At 54.7% G+C, this 17,819-nt stretch overlaps 1 protein-coding gene across 5 annotated transcripts in view; it reads right to left on the bottom strand.

Annotated features, from left to right (window-relative positions):
• Chd5 (chromodomain helicase DNA binding protein 5) overlaps positions 1-17,819 on the bottom strand; it is a 58,072-nt gene that overhangs the window by 18,869 nt on the left and 21,384 nt on the right. For 4 of the 5 annotated variants that reach the window (XM_074081508.1, XM_020166669.2, XM_074081510.1 and 1 more), the window contains exons 6-22: positions 16,477-16,601; positions 14,957-15,080; positions 14,097-14,263; positions 13,735-13,953; positions 11,959-12,165; positions 11,492-11,703; positions 10,066-10,197; positions 9,869-9,977; positions 8,710-8,901; positions 8,424-8,624; positions 6,072-6,209; positions 5,865-5,986; positions 4,893-5,066; positions 4,371-4,512; positions 2,966-3,097; positions 773-890; positions 276-400 (exon numbers count right to left, since the gene is read on the bottom strand). In XM_074081508.1, the coding sequence (XP_073937609.1) occupies positions 276-400; positions 773-890; positions 2,966-3,097; positions 4,371-4,512; positions 4,893-5,066; positions 5,865-5,986; positions 6,072-6,209; positions 8,424-8,624; positions 8,710-8,901; positions 9,869-9,977; positions 10,066-10,197; positions 11,492-11,703; positions 11,959-12,165; positions 13,735-13,953; positions 14,097-14,263; positions 14,957-15,080; positions 16,477-16,601 (2,639 nt within the window). The remainder of the gene's footprint in view (positions 1-275; positions 401-772; positions 891-2,965; positions 3,098-4,370; positions 4,513-4,892; positions 5,067-5,864; positions 5,987-6,071; positions 6,210-8,423; positions 8,625-8,709; positions 8,902-9,868; positions 9,978-10,065; positions 10,198-11,491; positions 11,704-11,958; positions 12,166-13,734; positions 13,954-14,096; positions 14,264-14,956; positions 15,081-16,476; positions 16,602-17,819) is intronic. The other variant, XM_074081511.1, reaches the window with a different exon arrangement.

The following is a 17,819-nucleotide window of genomic DNA, read 5'->3' as shown; positions in this document are numbered from 1 at the left end:
TATGACCCCAGACTGCCCTCCTCCAGCCTCCTTCCATGGCCTTGGTCCTAAAGATGATGGGAACCTCAGTTGACAGCCACAGATTGCTGTGCCTTGAACACCTCCCCTGCCCCTTCTGGACCCATTTCCTCCTCTGTACAATGAGGGAGATGGAGGGATGGGGCAAAACCCCACTCACCTCCCAGATCCCTCTTGGGGCTCAGACTCCACAGGAGAGGGAAAGGGAGGCCCACAGAACCAGGAGGGGAAGGGGCGTGGCCAGGAGAGCCACAGACCTGGATGTCATTGTGCGGGTTCCAGTCAGAGTCATAGATGATGACTGTGTCTGCCGTAGCCAGGTTGATACCCAGGCCGCCCGCACGGGTGGAGAGCAGGAAGCAGAACTGCTGGGCCCCAGGGGCTGAGAAAGAAGCCAGCAGACGGGCATGAATTAGTGGGGCACACCTGGGCAGGGCTCAGGTGGGATGGCAGACATGAAGGGTGGAACAGGAAATGTGGCAGAGGAGGAGGACAAGGCCGTGATCCCATCACAGAGGGGCAGCCGGAGCCCATCTGGGCCCATGAGCTGTGAAAGGTGCTCTGAGCCATGGCCCAAGGGGAAGAACCAGAGTGAGAAGGAGGCTGACTTTCAAAGCCCAGGTGGGCAAAGATCAAACTGCAAACAGCCAGCAAATACAGGCAGGAGCCTGGCAAGGCCACCGTGGGACTGGAGAGCTCAACCTTCTGTTTGGTTGTGGCAGGTTTGGCTGGGGCCCTGGCCGTGGGTGGGTACCGTTGAACCTGTCGATGGCCTCTTGCCGCAAGCCCCCTGTGATACCGCCGTCAATACGTTCGTACTTGTAGCCCTCATACTCCAGGAAGTCCTCCAGGAGGTCCAGCATTTTGGTCATCTGCAGAAGAGAGGGAGCATGAGGGCTGCCAAGGTACCAGGAGTCCCCCCAGGCATCCACCATGGGTAGGGGAAGACACCAACCCTCTGAATAGAGGAGAGACAAGTGGGACCCAGGGAGCCTGAGGCAGGACTGTGGAGAAGAATTCAGCTTCCCACATCGCCCCATAGCAGCCAATCCATCCTCCATATGAGCCTCCAAACACAGCTCCAAGTGAGCCTCCCCTGTGCCGGTCTCCCAGAAGGGAGCCCCCACTGCCTCAGCCTGCATTCAAGGCTCTGCAGGCCCAGTGCTCCCTTCCTCTGCCCCCCGACCAAGCTATCCTCAACCATGTAACTGACATTTCCTGGAATGCCCACTCCTTACTGCCTGGGGAATTCAAACCTCACTTCCTCCATGATGTCACTCCTCCCCAGAACAGGAAGGCAGGCCCTTCTGAGCGCCTGCAACCTCTTTCCCTCTGCCTTGAAACAGTTTAGCTGGATATAAAACTGTCAGCAGACACCTTCCCTTGGTGCCTGTACATTTTGCTATTGTCTCAGCCACTGTTGTCAAAAGCCTGAGGACAATCTGACCTTTTCTCATTTGTAGATCCTCAGTCTGAATCTCTACGGATTCCCTAACTGCTGGCTGGAGCTTGGCTTATAGAATTAACCTTGCTTCCTGCTCTACAGTGCCCTTCAGATCTGAGACCTCGTGTCTTTGTCCAAGTCTACAAATCCTGCTTTTCACAATTTCTTCTGCAACTCCCCTCAGCTGATTGACTGTGGGAGCCTCCTGAGATACCCTCCCCACCCTCTCTCATCTTTATCTTTGTTTCTCTACACTGCATCCTGGGAAATTCCTCAGTACCAGGTTCCAATTCATTGATGAGCTCTTTAACAATCTTCAGTTCACACAGTCCGGTGAAATGTTTTATTTCAGTAACTGAATTCCTCCACAGACTTACCTGTTTCTTCTTATTTCATTACTTCCTGCTTTTGCCTAATTAATTTCTTCTTCACTTATGGCTGTTAGTCACTCCATTGTTTTTGAGAACCCAAAACATGTTTAAAGTCTTTTTCAGGCCATTCTATTATTCTTTACGTTCAGGTTCTAGTTACTGTTTTGTGGGATGTCTTAGCATATGGTTTCATTGTGAATTCAGGAAACCTGGGTTTGTGAGCTTATTTTGGATGGAAGGTCTCTGCTCCTGTCCCTTTCCTTCTGTGTGCATTTCAAGCACTTGTGTGGTTCCCTCTACTTGGTCTTTCGCAGCCTCTGCCCAGTCTTGTGATGGCATGGGCCATCAGGGGGAATGTGGATCCATCGTCCAGCCACTGCCTGCCTGGTTCAGCTGCAATCACACAACTGGTTGGCTTCCCCGGGACTCAGTGCCCCACTGCCCACCCACGGCACCACGAGGGACCAGCGGTCAGTTTCACTTGAGTTTTGTGCACAGACTCTGGCTTTGAGATTGGGCCTGGCTCAGTCCAACCCACAGGGGAGCACTTCTACTCCTGCAGACCCATCACTGGGGCCTTGAACAAAGAGCTGACCACACAGTCAGGCAATTGGCTTGTGAGCTGTCTCCCCTCTAGACTAAGCAGCTTGATAGAAGGGACTAGATCATTCTTCTCTGTACTCATGAGCCTAGTACAGAGCCTGATATGACAGATACAAAGGGGTGGAGGGAGAAATGAGCAAACCTCTATTCTGGCTGACCCTACCTCGGACCATGCAGAAAGCAATGCTGCCAGTGGAACTCCAGGATCAAGCTGGAGGGAGAGGCTCCCAGACCAACCCCAAAGCCCAACCTTAACGAGAGGTCAGACTTCAGGGGTGAGAGGCAGCACAGGGGAAGAGGGGGCTATCACACCAGCCTGGACATGCAAGACAGAAGGGGCAGGGAGATGCCAGCCTTTGCAGCAGACAGGTCCTGAGCACTTTGAACTTGGCCCTCAGCCGGCTACTGGCTGTCATGCCCAGGCACAGGGGAATGGCATTGGGCCCTGAGGGACACAGGCAAGGTTGCACCCTAAGCCACTGGGTCAGGATGGTCTCTGCAAGGTGTGCACTAGGCTCCCAGGGCCCACCTGGGAGAAGATCAGCACACGGTGTCCCTCGTCACGCAGCTTCTTGAGCATCTTCTGCAGAAGCATGAGCTTCCCTGAAGACTTGACCAGGGAGCTGCCATCATAGGAGCCATTGGGCAAGACGGGGGCCTCCTGCGGACACAGCAGAAGTGGGGCCTTGGTGGGCTCCCCTCTCTGACATGGCACCAAAGAGGCTGCAGGGATGGACAATGGCCTAGCCATAGGCGGATGGTCTGCTGCCCTGCTGAACACAAAGCCAAAACCCCAGCAGGCCGAATGCTGTGGGATGAACTGGGGCTCACACAGACAGGGTACAGACTGGCCAGCCCTGCCCAGTCTTGCTCCCTGGCTGGCATCTGAGACACAAGAGGTCAGCAAGTAGATGGAAGGTGAAGCCAGCAAGAATTCAGCCTGGCCACCATGGTCACTGGAGAGTTTGCCCATGCAGGGACAAGTCTGCCCCAAGCCAGGCAGGACACTCAGAAGGCAAGCCACAAAGAATCCCTCTGCCACACCAGTCACAAGGAGGACCAAGCTGCCCAAGGCTGGGTCAACCACCCCTTGGGCTCAGCAGTGTGGACAAAGAAATGTAACTGCAGAGGCATGAATCTGAACTCAAATGCCAGGGAGGGATGGTGGTAGCAGTGACGCCCTGAGAACTCCAGGTCCCATCTACTCATGACCCTCACCACAACCCCTCCAGGAAGAGGCCACTCCCACCCCCATTTTACAGAGGAAATGCTGAGGCTCAGAGAGGACCACGAGCTCCCCAGGCCACAGCGCCAGGGCCATCTGGGATGCCAGGGCCCAGCATCTTCCACGGCTGCAGACTCTCCTTGGAAGCCGGTGACAAACTCCCTCAGGGACTGGGTGCAACCAGTCCCCGAATCCTGACTTGAAGTCTCGGTGTGGAGCTGGATGGGTCTTTGGGGTGATTCAGTGTCCCCCCTTACTTTATGGGTCACAGAAAGGGGCTGGGAGGAGACAACTGGCTGAACAGAGGACAGAGGCAGCTTTCAGAAACTTCTGGCGTAATGGGGACCTGCCTCACCTGCAGTTCCTCATTCTTGGAGACCTGAGGGTCTAAGCATACCTAGCCATGGGCACCTTCCACAAAGTCCACAGGGAACCCACCATAACGGCCACAGGGAATACACCATGGTGGCTGTGAAGAACCCATTACTGCAGCTTCAGGGAAACTCCCAGAGGCCATAGGGAACCCATCACGATGACCACAGGGAATATACCATGGTGGCCATGGAAAACCTACCACCGCAGTCACAAGGACCCTATAAGAGGCCTCAGGTAACCCATCACTGCAGCCACAGGGAACCTACCAGAGAAGTCACAAAGAACCCACCCCACAGTGACGAGAAGCGTGCCATGGTGGCCACGTTGAACCTACCACGGCAGCCACGGGGAAGAGGTAGGGGTGGTTGCAGCACTTCTTCAGGTCCATCATGATATTGAGCAGTGACACCTGGTTCCCGCCACCCTTGGAGTTCAGGGCCTCAAAGTTTCGCGTGAGGATGAACTTGTAGTACTTCCTACGGCAGAGCAGTGGACAAGGCAGCACGATGTGCCTGGCTCTGATCAGCCTCTGATCAGAGGGTGCTCTGCCTTCAGGGAAGCTGGGAGCTGTGGCCAGGCAACATTTACAAAGGGACTCAGGGAGCCCAGAGAGGTTAAGCCACAAGGTGGGAGTCACCCAGCAAGTCACTAGATGGTGTTGCTAGAACGTAAGGGTCACTGCGATCTGAGATGAGGCCCCAAGAAGGACGAGTATGGAAAAGGGGAGCCAAGGCCTCAGCGAGCTGAGGACCCTCCCAGCCAGGAGGAGCAGGTGGGAGACCTTAGCAGGAGTAGCTGAGCAGACAAGCCCAAGAAAAGGGCCGATGGCTATGGGTTGCTGGGCCCTGCCACTCACTTCTGCATTTGGCTCAGCTCCACTCGGACGATCAGCTCCGTCTTGGCTGGCATATTCTTAAACACGTCGGCCTTGAGCCGTCTGAGCATGTGCGGCCCCAGCAGGTCATGCAGCTTCTTTATCTGGTCTTCCTTGGAGATGTCAGCAAACTCCTCCAGGAAGCCCTCCAGGTTGCTGCAATGGAGAGCTGGGATAAGAGCTAGGAGCAGCAGAGCCTAGCAGGCCCCAGCCCTCTCAGAGGGAATCAGGACTGGGGTGAAGGTAGGGTATAGGGAGGCCCAGCCAGCATAGGCCAGAGTAGCCAGGGAGCCCTGGCACTGCTCTGAGTGGTCTATCTCCATCTAAGAGTCACCCTCAAGTCATAGGCCTCTCCACTCTCAAAGCCGTCTAGGGCATGAGCTCTCCAGGACTACGACCCACATTGTAGACAAAGGAACCAAGGCGACGGACACCCAAGGCCACACCGTCCAGCCAAGTCACAACATCCTGGCTCCAAAACAAGCACTCTTTACCCTAAACCCCCAACTCGCAAGCAGAAAAACAGGGGTGGGTAAAGATGAAGAGGCCGAGGAAGTGGGGCTCCATCTTCTCTCCACCCACTCCCAGGCCCTGGCCTCACCACCATTGCTCACGTGGGTCACCTGGTCCTCTGGAGGGACAAGAATGAGTCAAGGGCAGTGAAGATGGAGAGAGCAGGGACCAGAGCCCAGGAGGAGCTCCCCCCGAGCCTTCTGGGGCTGGGCAGAGGGGAAATACAGTATCATTGGGGCTGTGATTTCCCAGGCGCTGGCAGGTGCCAGTGCCGTGCCCCCTCCTGTACAAGGACATCACAGCTAGCACTACTTCTGTTCCTATTTCACTGATGAGGAAATAAAGGCCCAGCAGGCAGCTCTCAGAGCCAGGGTGGGCTGCTGCCATGTCTTCCCTGGGCCCCAGCCCAGTGCCCCTTCCCACCAGACCCAGGAGACGCACTTGAATCTCTCTGGAGTCAAGAAGTTGAGGAGATGGAAGAGTTCCTCCAGGTTGTTCTGAAGCGGGGTCCCCGTGAGCAGCAGCTTGTAATCAATCTTGTAGCTGTTCAAGACCCTAAAGAACTTCGGGAAGGAAAGGAGGACCTTTAAGGGGCACAGGCGGCCCCCACCCAGGGTGGGTCTGAGCCCCGTGGCCAGGACCACCTACCTTGGACTGGTTGTTCTTGAGCCGGTGGGCCTCGTCCACCACGAGGCAAGCCCACTCGATGGAGCCCAGGATGGCCTGGTCGATGGTGATGAGCTCATAGGAGGTGAGCAGGACATGGAATTTGATCTGTACTTCTTTCTGGAGGGAAAGACCAGCATTGGGGAGGAGGCAGATGGGGCAGAGAGGACCAAAAGCTCAGAAACACAGTCAAGAAGGTGTGGAGGACTGGGAGCTGGTGGCTGACGCCTGTAATCCTAGCTATTCAGGAGGCAGAAATCAGGAGGATCACAGTTGGAAGCCAGCCTGGGCAAACAGTTCACAAGACCCTATCTCAAAAAACCCGTAACAAAAAAAAGGGCTGGTGGAGTGGCTCAAGGTGTAGGCCCTGAGTTCAAACCCCAGTACTGCAAAAAACACAGCAGATGATCACAGAAGGTGATGTGTGGTCAATGAAAAATAAATATAGGCATCTCTCCATACCTGTGCGTTCCACTTCCACAGATTCAACCAACCTCAGACGGAAAATATTTGAAAAAAAATTGCACTCAAGCCAGGCATAGTGGCTCACATCTATAATCCTAGCTGCTCAGAAGATGGAGATTGGGAGGATTGCAGAGACCAGACACCACCCCCTACCTCCCATCTCAACCAATGGCTGGGCTTGGTGGCCCATACCTGTCATCCCCAGCTATGCCGAGTAGCACAAATAGAGGAGGATTGTGGGCCAGAGCATAAAGTGAGATCCAATCTCAAAAATAACCAAGCAAAAAGGGCTGGAGGTGTGGCCCAAGTGGTACAGCACCTGCCTAGCAAGCACAAGGCCCTAAGTTCAAATCCCAATACTGCCAAAAAAGAAAGAAAAAAAAATTGCACCCATACTGAATTTATAGACTCTTCTCTTGTCACTGTTCCTTAAACAATACTGTGCAGCAGTTACAGAAGTAAATAATACTTATTAAAAGTCAATATATAAATTATCCAGACTTAAAGTATATGAGAAGATGGGTCTAAGTTATATGCAAACCCTACACCATTTTATGTAAGGACCTTGAACACCTGAGGATTTTGGTAAGGGGAGCCTGGAACCGAGCCCCGAGGACAGAGAGACAACTATCTGGCAGTGACTGTGACTAACACAGAGCCTGCTTATGGGACAGGCAGCAGGGGTCAAGCTAAGAACTTCACTGACATTCTCAGAAACCACAGGAACCAAACTTTCTTTCCCCATCCCAGCCTTAGGCTGAGGAACTCTCTCAGGTCCCTATGTCTAACAAGTGGCAAAGCCAGCATTCCAACAGCAAAAGGGACCCCACGCACAGGGCTTAATTTTAGTGTTGAATTCATGTTTTGGAAGAAAAGTCCCAGGGGACAGTGGAGTGTATGCGGGAGGCTTGCAGACTGTTCATTTGAGGTTCTTACCACCCCCCCCCGAGCCCTGCCCAGGGACCACTGCCCTGCTGGGGCCCGGGTGCTGACGGGGAGGGAGGAGGTACATATGCCATGCACCGTTTGCGTGGCAGGACCCCAGGTACCTTGAGGTTCATATCCACCAGCAAGATTCCCATACTGAGAGGGTGATAGCAGACAACTAAACACATCATGGCAGTCAAGAAAGACCACGGAGAAAGGAAAACGAGGTGTTTTGTGTTGTTTTCTGGTACTGGGATTTGAACTTTGTGCTTGCTAAGCAAGCATTCTACCACTTGAGCCACTCCACCAGCTCTTTTTGAGTTATTTTTGAGATACGGTTTCACCTTATGCCCAGGCTGGGCTAGAGCAAAATCCTCCTGTTTGTGTCACCCTGCATAGCTGGGACTCCACTCAGCCACTGGTTGAAGGGTGGGGGTGGGGGTCTCATGAATTTTTGCCTGGGCAGGCCTTGAACCATAATCCTCTGGATGTATACCTCCCAAGTAGCTAGGATTACAGGCTTGAGCTACAGCACCCAACCAAAAAGAAAGTGGCTTGGCTGCTTAGAACAACAGCCCTGAGTTTGGGTCTGCACTGGGTGCAACAAACAATGATTTGAAACAAACCATCCTGACTGACCTATGACTGCCTGTCCCCTGCCCAAGTCCCCATGTGTGGGGATCAGAGCCGGCAGAGGGAGCCTGCAACCCCAGAAGTTGCTGGCCTCTACATGGGGAGAACAGGGCTCCAGGGTGCTGAGCCTACAGTGTGTGACGTGCAGTTACAGCAGCCACAGGAAGCTGGCAGTAGCAACCTCTGCAGTGAGCTGGTCACCAGTCTGCTGGTCTCACCTCCACGGGGCCCAAGCAGAAGGACCCAGCAGAATGCATGCTTCTGTGGGCCTGGGGCAAACCAGATGCCTCCCTAGAGATGAGGGCTCACCTTCATACGAAACACCTTCTTCCCACTCCGAATGGCATTGTCCTCAAAGGAAAACTCATTCTCACGAATCACAGAGCGGCTCTCCTTATCCCCCGTGTAAGTGACCACATAGAAGTCAGGCGCCCACATCTCAAACTCACGTTCCCAGTTGATGATGGTGGACAGGGGTGCGCTGACCAGGTAGGGCCCTTTGGAGTGGCCCTGCAGAGAGAGCCTGAGGCAGTAAGGCTGGCTGCCCTGGACCTGCCAGCCCTGTCCCCACCCTCCCACTCAGCTGCCCGCCCACCTCCTTGTATAGTGAGTAGAGGAACACAATGGTCTGCACAGTCTTGCCCAGGCCCATCTCATCGGCCAGGATGGTGTCAGTGCCCTGGGCCCAGGAGAAGCGCAGCCAGTTGAGGCCTTCCAGCTGGTACGGGTGCAGCGTGCCACCGGTGGAGTCGATGTACCAGGGCTGCTTGTCAAACTTGACCGTGGGCTATGAGAGAGGCACAGGCTCAGATACACCCCGAATCTGAGTCCACCCTCCAGGCTTCCACATGCAAGTCCCTCTCCCTACAATACCCTACCCGCCGCTCTCTGCCTTCCTAACTCCTCTTCAGGCCTCAGCTAGAATACCTCTTCTAGGAAGGCCTCCCTGACTCCCAACCTGGTTTAGATGCTCCCATGATATCCAACCCTGATGGTCTCACATCGTCCTATCAAGGACATTTCCCCATGGTTAGATTCTCTGTCTTGAGCCCGGGCTGTCACGACCATGTTGGTCCCATTCCTGGCCTCCTTCAAGCCCCGTGCAGTGCCTGGACACGAGGGCTCTTACTCAATATTGTTGAACAGTGAAATGAATGTGTGTCCAGTGCTCCCCATGATTGCCAGAAGTGCTGCCTCCACTTACCCAGAAATGTGACCCTGTGCCCCTTCTGTCCTGCAGCTCCAGGCTACCTCCCTCAATGGACTAGACCCATGGGCCCTTCCCTAGCAGTGAGCCCCCATACTCTGTGTACCCATAGCATGGACCCCCTAGGAGAAGGTACACTTCTTCCAACAGGGCCCAGGGCTTTTTTTTTTTTTGGTGCCACTGGGGTTTGAACTCAGGACCTCATGCTGGCTAAGCAGCCCAGCTAAGCCTGGCTAAGCAGTATTCTTGACCCACTCCACCAGCCCAGCCCAGGGCTCTTTAACCCTTTTCCCCTTGGTGCCAAGCACTAGCAGACATCCCAGACAGTCTTGCTAAATGAATCACAGGGTGTCCTCCCAGGTAAGAATGGCGTGTGGTCGCCATGCTAGCTGTCATGCTGCGAGTGAGCCCATCCCACTGCCCCTTTGGTGGCCGTGACTGGGAACACACAAGCCATGAGCACCCATGGAAGAGTCGTCCAGAGAAGGCCCTTCTCCCCAGGGGCCCTGGCAATCCACCCTCTGCTCCCTCAACCTGCCCCACTCACGTCCACAATGGGCGTGTCAGGTGGCCTCTCCTGCTTATCGTCTTTCAGCTTCTTGCCTTTCTTGATCAGCCGCTTGGGCAACCTGGCGTCCTCACCCAGCATTAGCTCCCTGGGGAAGAGCATCGGATGCAGGTGAACAAAGCTGGGGGCAAGAGGGGCTCCCGGAGCTATGCCCCATGGCCAGATCCCAAACCCACCTGTGGCCCCAGTAGGCTTGCTTCAGGTTGTCATAGTAGGGGATGTCGATGTCGTCCACCTCCCAGGTGCACTGGTCGTAGGGCAGGTCCTTCCACTTGATCAGATAGTGCACCTCACCCTTCTTGTCAAAGCTGTAACACAGGGAAGAGATGGTGGGGGAGGCGCAGGCCACTCAAGCAGCAGCCACGGCATGGGTCTGAGGCAGGGATCTTCCTAGATGCAGAACCACTCATGCCCACCAATGGCCAAGGTCCCCTGGGATGGTGGGCCCCATAGGAGGAGGGCACCAGGGCAAGGGCTCCAAGGAGATGCAGCAGTTTCCCTGAGGAACCTTGTGAGTGGGAATGAGGGTCCCAGAGAACTGACAGCTATGAAGAGAGGGACACTGAGAGGCCATGCTAACAGAAGAGTCATTGTCCTTTCCAGCCTCTGCTGCAGGAATGAGTCCCATCCTGCCATGGTGTCTGGACACAGGACTTCTGACTTCTCTCCCCTGCCCACAGACTTAGTTTTCTAACCTAAAAAATCTGCAGGACTCTAGCAGTGCCTGTCCTGGGTGAGGAGACCTACACCAAACAAAGTAGGCAAAGATGCAATTGCTGAAGGAGGGACACCCTTTTCCAAAGACCCCCAAGGACACAGGCACCTGATGACTAAGCCTGACAGCATACACCTCGATTCTGGCCACTGGGAGGGTCTTCCGGAATTCCCACCCAACTCAGTGGATCAGACAACCAGACCAGGGGAGCCATGGGGTCCCTACTGGCAGAGGTGAGCAAAGAGACGAAGGAGCGGCTGCAGCTGGCCTGGAGACCATTAAGAGCAAGACCAATTCCCAGTCACCATGGAAACCAATGGCATTTTTTTCAATAAATAATTGGTTGTTATGCAGACACCAGGGAATAAATCCGGGAGATTCACCTGTTCCACTTTGGAGGCACAGAGAAAAAACTGCCGTTTGTGCTTTTAGCTTGCAATTTAATAAAAAAATTTTTTTAAAAAGTGTGGGTCAATTCAAGGTGGGGTTCAGGTTCCCACAGGAACCGACCCACAGTAAGGGTCATCCTCTGAGAAGTCTGGGGATAGGCAAGGGGCATTTCACAATCAACGCGGCCACTCTTTCATGTTCTACAGTCCTTTGTCACTGAAGGCCACCCCAGCAAGCCCTTTCAGCATCGGTACTTCATGAGAGGAAAACAGGCATGAGAGCCCCTGTCCACAAGCCAGGGCAGAAATCTGACCATCTAGCTCAGGTTCTTAACCTCTTGATGGGATTGATAGGATGCTGCAACTGGAGGCGGTGTGTGGTATGGGCTCTAAACACCCCCCCCAAAACAAGGCCCAGTGCCCCACCCCATACCTGTTTTACAAAGTGAACGGGCCATGTCTCCCAGCCCCAGGGTGTTCCACTTCACAGCAGCTCACCTGTGGTTCAAGATACGGTGTGTCATCATCCACTCTGGCTTGATGCCGTAGCGGTAAAAGCGCTCCTCCATCTTGGCGTACAGGGGATCCTTGCTCTTCCTCTTCTCACTCTTGCTGTCCTCATCGCCAGAGCCATAGTCAAAGGGCGGTGGCTCGTCCATGTCATTCTTTCTTTGGTAGTTGCGATACATCACAGTGTGGTAGAGCTCCAGCTGATCCCAGAGGACAAAGAAGTTAAGGGAGGGAGATGGGCTGCACCCTGCGTCCCCCAACCTGGATCACCAGCCCCCACTCCTGTCCCAGGCAGGACAAGCCTCCTCCTCAGCTCCCCTCCCCAACTTTCAACCATACCCTTCTCTCAGGGGGCTGAACAGTGAGTGTCCACCCCTTCCTGCCAACCCAGGGCAGTTGGGAACCAAAGTTCCCAACTATGAGTCCAGCACAGCCACACTGCCCAGGCGCCTCACCTGTAACTCCTTCACCCAGGAGCAGTGCCAGTAGGAGAGCCCAGCCCACTTGACAAAGAATTCTCTCTCTGGAATACCTTCCAGGGGTTTGGGCGGGGGCATGCCTGGCTCCACATCTGATCCCGGAAGCCCCACCATGAAGGGGGCTGGGGGCTCTGTCCACCTCCAATGTAGGATCCGCTGGACTTTGCCCTTCAGTGGGGGACACTGTGGACAGAGGAGGGTCCCCAAGTTCAGGAATTAGCCACAGACCCCCACCTTGAAGCTCCCATGATAGCAGCTCCACGCTGACCCCATGGCTTCACACCATACTCAGAAGCCCACACATGCTGAGCACGCAGGAAGTGACAGTAAGGACCTGTGAGTCCACGTGGACCCTTTGCACTAGAGAGTGACTTTCATCAGCACCTGGCAAATTTGAGCCAAAGTGGGTGAGGGTGCCACACACACAGGACAGATGGAGAAAACGAGGCCTTCAGCAAGGCATGAAGCGGAGAGCAGAGCCCAAGATTGTACATGCCTGTCCATGGGTCCACTCACTGCCCTACGCCTTGCTTAGAGTCCCCTGCGAACCCATTATATCGTATTCTGACCCACAAGCACCTATGGGGAATGACCCCGTGCCTGGCACTCATGGGCACTGCACCCCTGCCCACTTTCCTTACTCCTGCCTGGCAGAGGTGCACCAGGCCCAGGCCAGGACAGGAGGCCAGGTCTCCCTCCACCCAGACACACACCCAGGGCCCTGATGGATGCTGGAGCTCCAGGAAGCTACTGGCTGCAGAGACAGGAAATACAACAGCCCCACACCACCACTTGTACACAGCAGCCCTACCCCTGAGGGAGGCAGTTCTGAGCCCTGGCTGGACTAGGAGGGGTAGGAAGGACAGATTTAGGAAGACTGCTCTTGCCTCCCCCACCCCAGGAAAGGTAAGAAGGCTGCACCTGTCAAAAGGCTTCCCCAAACCCCTACCCAGACATGAGGATGCATGCACACTGGGACACAGGCACATAAACACACACACAAATCCAGATGACACAGGTGACCAAGGGCTAGCTGCAGAACAGCCCAAAACTCAAGAGTGAGGGATCCAGCACAGGGAGCGAGGGTAACTCAGATCATGGAGCCTCCACATGCCAACAGGGACTGGGGCCAAGGGATGGGAGCATGGGAGGAATACGCCTCTCTTCCTGAGAACCCAAGGCTCCACCTGCAGGATTTCCTACCCTCTCACCAACCAGCCTTGGGACTCCTAGGAGCCAGGTCCAGGACAGCTCTAGAGACCTGGGTCCTAGCAGACAATTCTGCTATACGTTCTTAGGCAACTCAATTTTCTCCTCTAAAAATGGAAGTAAGAGGGCTCAATGTTAGACTACTTGCCTGGCATGTACAAACAAGGCTGTGAGTTCCATCCCCAGCACCCCCAAAACAAACAATCTATAAAATTAAAATGGAAATTTAAAAAGCCTGGGACTTGAACTCAGTCCAAAGGAAGGCAACGTATGCGAGGCCCTCTATGCAGAGTAATACTGAATAGGAACTGGCTCTGAAGTTATTCCCAAGGAAATTTAGAAACCGAGCAGGCCTGGGTGCGGTGGGCGTGGACTCGCGCGGCATGGGCGGGACTTTGCGGGATGGGCAGGTCGGGGGCGTGGCCTGAGCCAACAGGAGCCGGTTGAGGCCCAGGCTGGTGACCCGGCGGGGGCGGGGCGTATCGTGGGAGGGGCCTCGGTGGGCGGGGCGTTCGGCGCGGGGCGGGGCGGCGTAACACTCACAGTACAGCGCGGGCAGAGCCATTCACCGTTTGGGATCTCGGGCAGCGGCGGGTTGAGGCAATGCAGGTGGTAGGAGGAGGGGCAGGCGTCGCAGCAGAGCAGCTCGCCGCCGTCCTTGCACACGCGGCAGAACTCCATGTGGTCATCCTCCTCCTCACAGCCGCCCTCCTCCTCTTCATCATCGTCGTCCTTTGGCTCCCACTGGATCCCCTCTTTCTCCTGGAGAAGAAAGTCCAGGAAAAGGCACCATGGGCCAGGCCTCCTCCACCCCGACCAAATTCACCCCCCCAACAAGCACCTGCCCCCAGATAATGGTGCATAATCACACCTTCCCCCAGCCTGGGATCTCCACCGAGGCTTACACAGTGGGGGCAGCTCCACTTGCCCTCGGGAGCCTTCTCCAGCTCTGGGTCCAGGCAGACCAGGTGGTAAGCCCGTGGACAGGTGTCACACAGGATAATTTCCCCTCCCTGCTGGCACACCTCGCAGTAATCCTGGTGGTCTGTCTCGTAGCCATCACCATCGTCAACTGGGGTGGGTGGAGAGGTAGTGATTGGGGAAGGTCAATGTCCTCAAAATCAGTGCACAAACATCTCTACCATCCCAGGCCAGAGTGGATGTTGGATAGATGGATGGATGGATGGATGGGTGGGTGGGTGGGATGGATAGATGGATGAGTGGATAGGTGGATGGATGGAAGAATGGGTAGGTAAGATGGGTGCAAGGGTAGACGAACCAGTGGGGTCAAAAAACGTTGGAAATGGTTGGGGTAGTAAGAGTGAAAAAGAAAAAAGGAAGGACAGGGACGGAGACCCACTGGTGGACAGAAAGAAGACCAGATAGACAAATGAATGGATAATAGGATAAAAGGAAGGAGGAGAATGGGACTGGAGGGTAAGAGAATGGCTGCTGGGTTGGTGGGGAGAAGGCTGATGACTGAGTGGTGACCCGTTCAGTGATGAATGGATGAACTTAAGAAGTGCTTCTTTCTCCAATCCCCATTCTGCCAGTGCAAATGCTGTGGGATGGCTCACACACTATGTTCTTTATTTCCCCCTCCCTGAGACAAGGGCAGTTGAAAAAGCACAAACAGCTGCCTGCCTGAGGCCAGGAGAGGCCAAGGCATGAGGATGCCCTTCCCCAACTTCCCAAGGGGAAGCTCTGCACCTCCCATCCACCACAAAGGCTCCAAGACAAGCCCCCCCCCAACAGGAAGCCCTACTCCTCTTCTTCTTGCGCCTCCTCTTGCTCTTCTTGCCCAGAGCTGCAGAGCACTCGGAGCGCATGGATGAGCTGTGGATGCTGGCACTGTCCAAGTCTGACTCCTCCCGCTCGTCCTCCTCACTCTGCAGGAGAAGGTAGGGCCTGTGAGCCAGAGCCCAGGGCAACATAGGGTAGAGGAGGCTCTGCAGGCAGTGCTCTCAGTGGGTCACCTCACACCCTGATCCAGCTAGAAACTTCAGTCACAGCCCAGAATGCACGTCCAGTCTCATATCCCACGCCCTCCAAGCCCACCTCTCCAGCCCTCTGACATGCCCACATTTCCAACTCCCACACACTCCCCCAGGGAGTCTTCCCTGATCTCTCCTTGACTGGACCCATGACAAAGCAAGGTGCCAGGTCTAGTCTGTTCCATCTACCAAGCACATCATCAGCTACCTCCAAGTGGATGTGCCTGCTGGACTGACTGCACGGCAGAAGCAGTGCCCACAATGGCTGAACACAGGGCCTGGCACACCATAGGAGCTAAATAATATTTGCTGGTCTGAGCTGCACTGCCAGATCTGGGGCAGGGCTACCCCCTCTGCTCCTTGCTTCCCTCCCAGAACAGCCAACCTGGAGGCCTGGCACCTGCCTCTGAGAAGGGACAGAGAAACAACTTCCAAGGCTGAAGATGTAGCTAAGTGGTAGAGCACTTGCCTAGAAACAGCTTCCAGCTTTCTTCTCTGCCCCACTGCAGGGCTGAGGGGAGAGGAATAGCTGCCCTACGAGAGTGAGACTAGGGAATGCCCCACAGAGAGAAGGGAGCCCAAAGGCTAAAACATAGGCTTCAGCTCTAAACTTGGCCCACGGGGGGCAGGGAGAGTAATCAGCGTTCCAGCCTGCCTGGTGGTCATACCTGCCACTGGTGTGGGTACCACCCTCGAGCACACCTGGGCAGCCATGCCCCATCAGGACTCTAAAGGGCTACTGATCCTCCCACCTACTCCCTGAATGGAGCCACAGCTGTAGACAGCAGGAGCCAGGGCTGTGCTTCCAGCTCAGCAGGGTGAGCCAGAGAGAGCTCCCTACCCCCGACCCAAGCTGGAGAACCCCTTGGAAGGATCCAGTCTATATCCCTCACCAGACAGATGGGAAAACTGAGGCCTATCAGGCCCATGGGTAGAATGGAGACAGAGTGAGAGAGGGGTGCAGGACCAATTGGTTCAGGAGAATAAACTGACCCACTTTCTTCAGTCACCGCAGCCCTCTTCACACACACATGACACGGACACATGTGTACACATATACAAATGTATGCATGTGTGAGTGCACATATACACATACAAATGTGCCCTCACATGCAAACATGCAATACATATACACACATGTACAAATGCGCACACATGTACACATATACACATGTGCGCGTGCACACATGTGCACACATATGCACAAGTGTACTGACATATGCAAATGTGTACAGACATGTGCAAACATGTACCCACACACAAACATGTATGTGCACACATGCACACTCACCGAGGAGCCTTTCTTCCTCTTGTTGGTGATCCCTCCAAAGCGGAACTTGAGCCCGGCCATTTTTTTCCCCTTGCCCTTCTTCTTCCCATCCTTGGAGCTTTTGATCTTCTTTCTCACTCCAGGTCCTGGACATTGTGACAAGGGCCGCAGTGACCAAAACTGTCACCAGCTGCTTATTTCCCACCATCACAGCACTGACTGCTAGTTAGGACGCTGCACAATCCTGGTCACACAGACCTCAGGAGGGTAATCCCAACGAGAAATACATCATTTCCACCATCACCCTTTTCAGATGAGGAAGTCTAGGGCCTGAGAGGCGAAGTCCTTGCTTGGGACATGCAGCAAGTAAAGGCAAAGCAAGAGACCAACCTGGACCAAGTCTGTCTGCCCTGGCCACTGTGCTGATCCTCTGCCATGGACACTGGAAAAACCAGCCATCTTGAGAAAAGCCTCTGTACTGTCCCCACCCCCCAGGAAAGAGATGCCACCAAAGCAGTCCCAGTCTCAAATGCTAGCAGGGCCTAGCATTTAAACACTTGCTCATGTGGTCCATACCAGGCCCCTGGAGGAAAGTTCTGGGGCTGGCAGCCTTTTCCCCGGCTGTCAGCCTCCCAGCTTAAGGAGTGAGGGCACCACTGCTGCCCTCAATTCCACCAGCCACCCTGGGAGAAGCCAGCAAGTTAAAGCTGTGTGTATGCAACTGGGCACAGAACAATCAGGCACCTGGGGAGTAATGACCACCCCCCAGCAGCCTGTCCTGCTGCCAGGCTGAGCAAAGGTGGGAGCCTGTGGTGGGATTCATACTCTGCTGATGTGGCCTTACCAGGCCTTCTTCTGGCCACAACACACACTAGCACATGGCACTGAGAGCCCAGCTGCACCATGGGTGGCGCCACAGAAAATCCATTTCAATTTTTCAGGCTCAGGGAATCGATAGCTCAGCAGTTGACCCATGAAAAAAATGAGAAAGCACAAAGGCCGGGTGGGTGAGGGATAGGCCCAGGCCCCCCTGAGTTCCAGATGACCAGGATGGGGCAGGACAGGGTACAGGGTATGACCCATGTCATTCTCCCACCTTCCAAGACCTGGCAAAGAGGCACTGGACACAGCACCTCAGCATTATCCCAGAAATTGAAGCGTCTTGGGGCTGAAACACACAGTCCCCAGTCCCTGTTAACTCCCCATCAAAACCCAAATCAGGAGGCCAAGGCAAAAGGACCACGAGTTTGAGTCCAGCCTGGGCAAAAGTTTGTGAGACTGTCTCAAAAAGAAACCAAAAACTAAAGGACTGGAAGCACTTGCCTAGCAAAAGAGGCTCTGAGTTCAAACCCCAGTACTGCAAA

Source organism: Castor canadensis, chromosome 7, assembly GCF_047511655.1.
Source record: "Castor canadensis chromosome 7, mCasCan1.hap1v2, whole genome shotgun sequence".
Classification (NCBI taxonomy): Eukaryota; Metazoa; Chordata; class Mammalia; order Rodentia; family Castoridae; genus Castor; species Castor canadensis.
The sequence above is the reverse complement of the archived record's forward strand: the minus strand, read 5'-3'. Positions and strand labels throughout refer to the sequence as shown.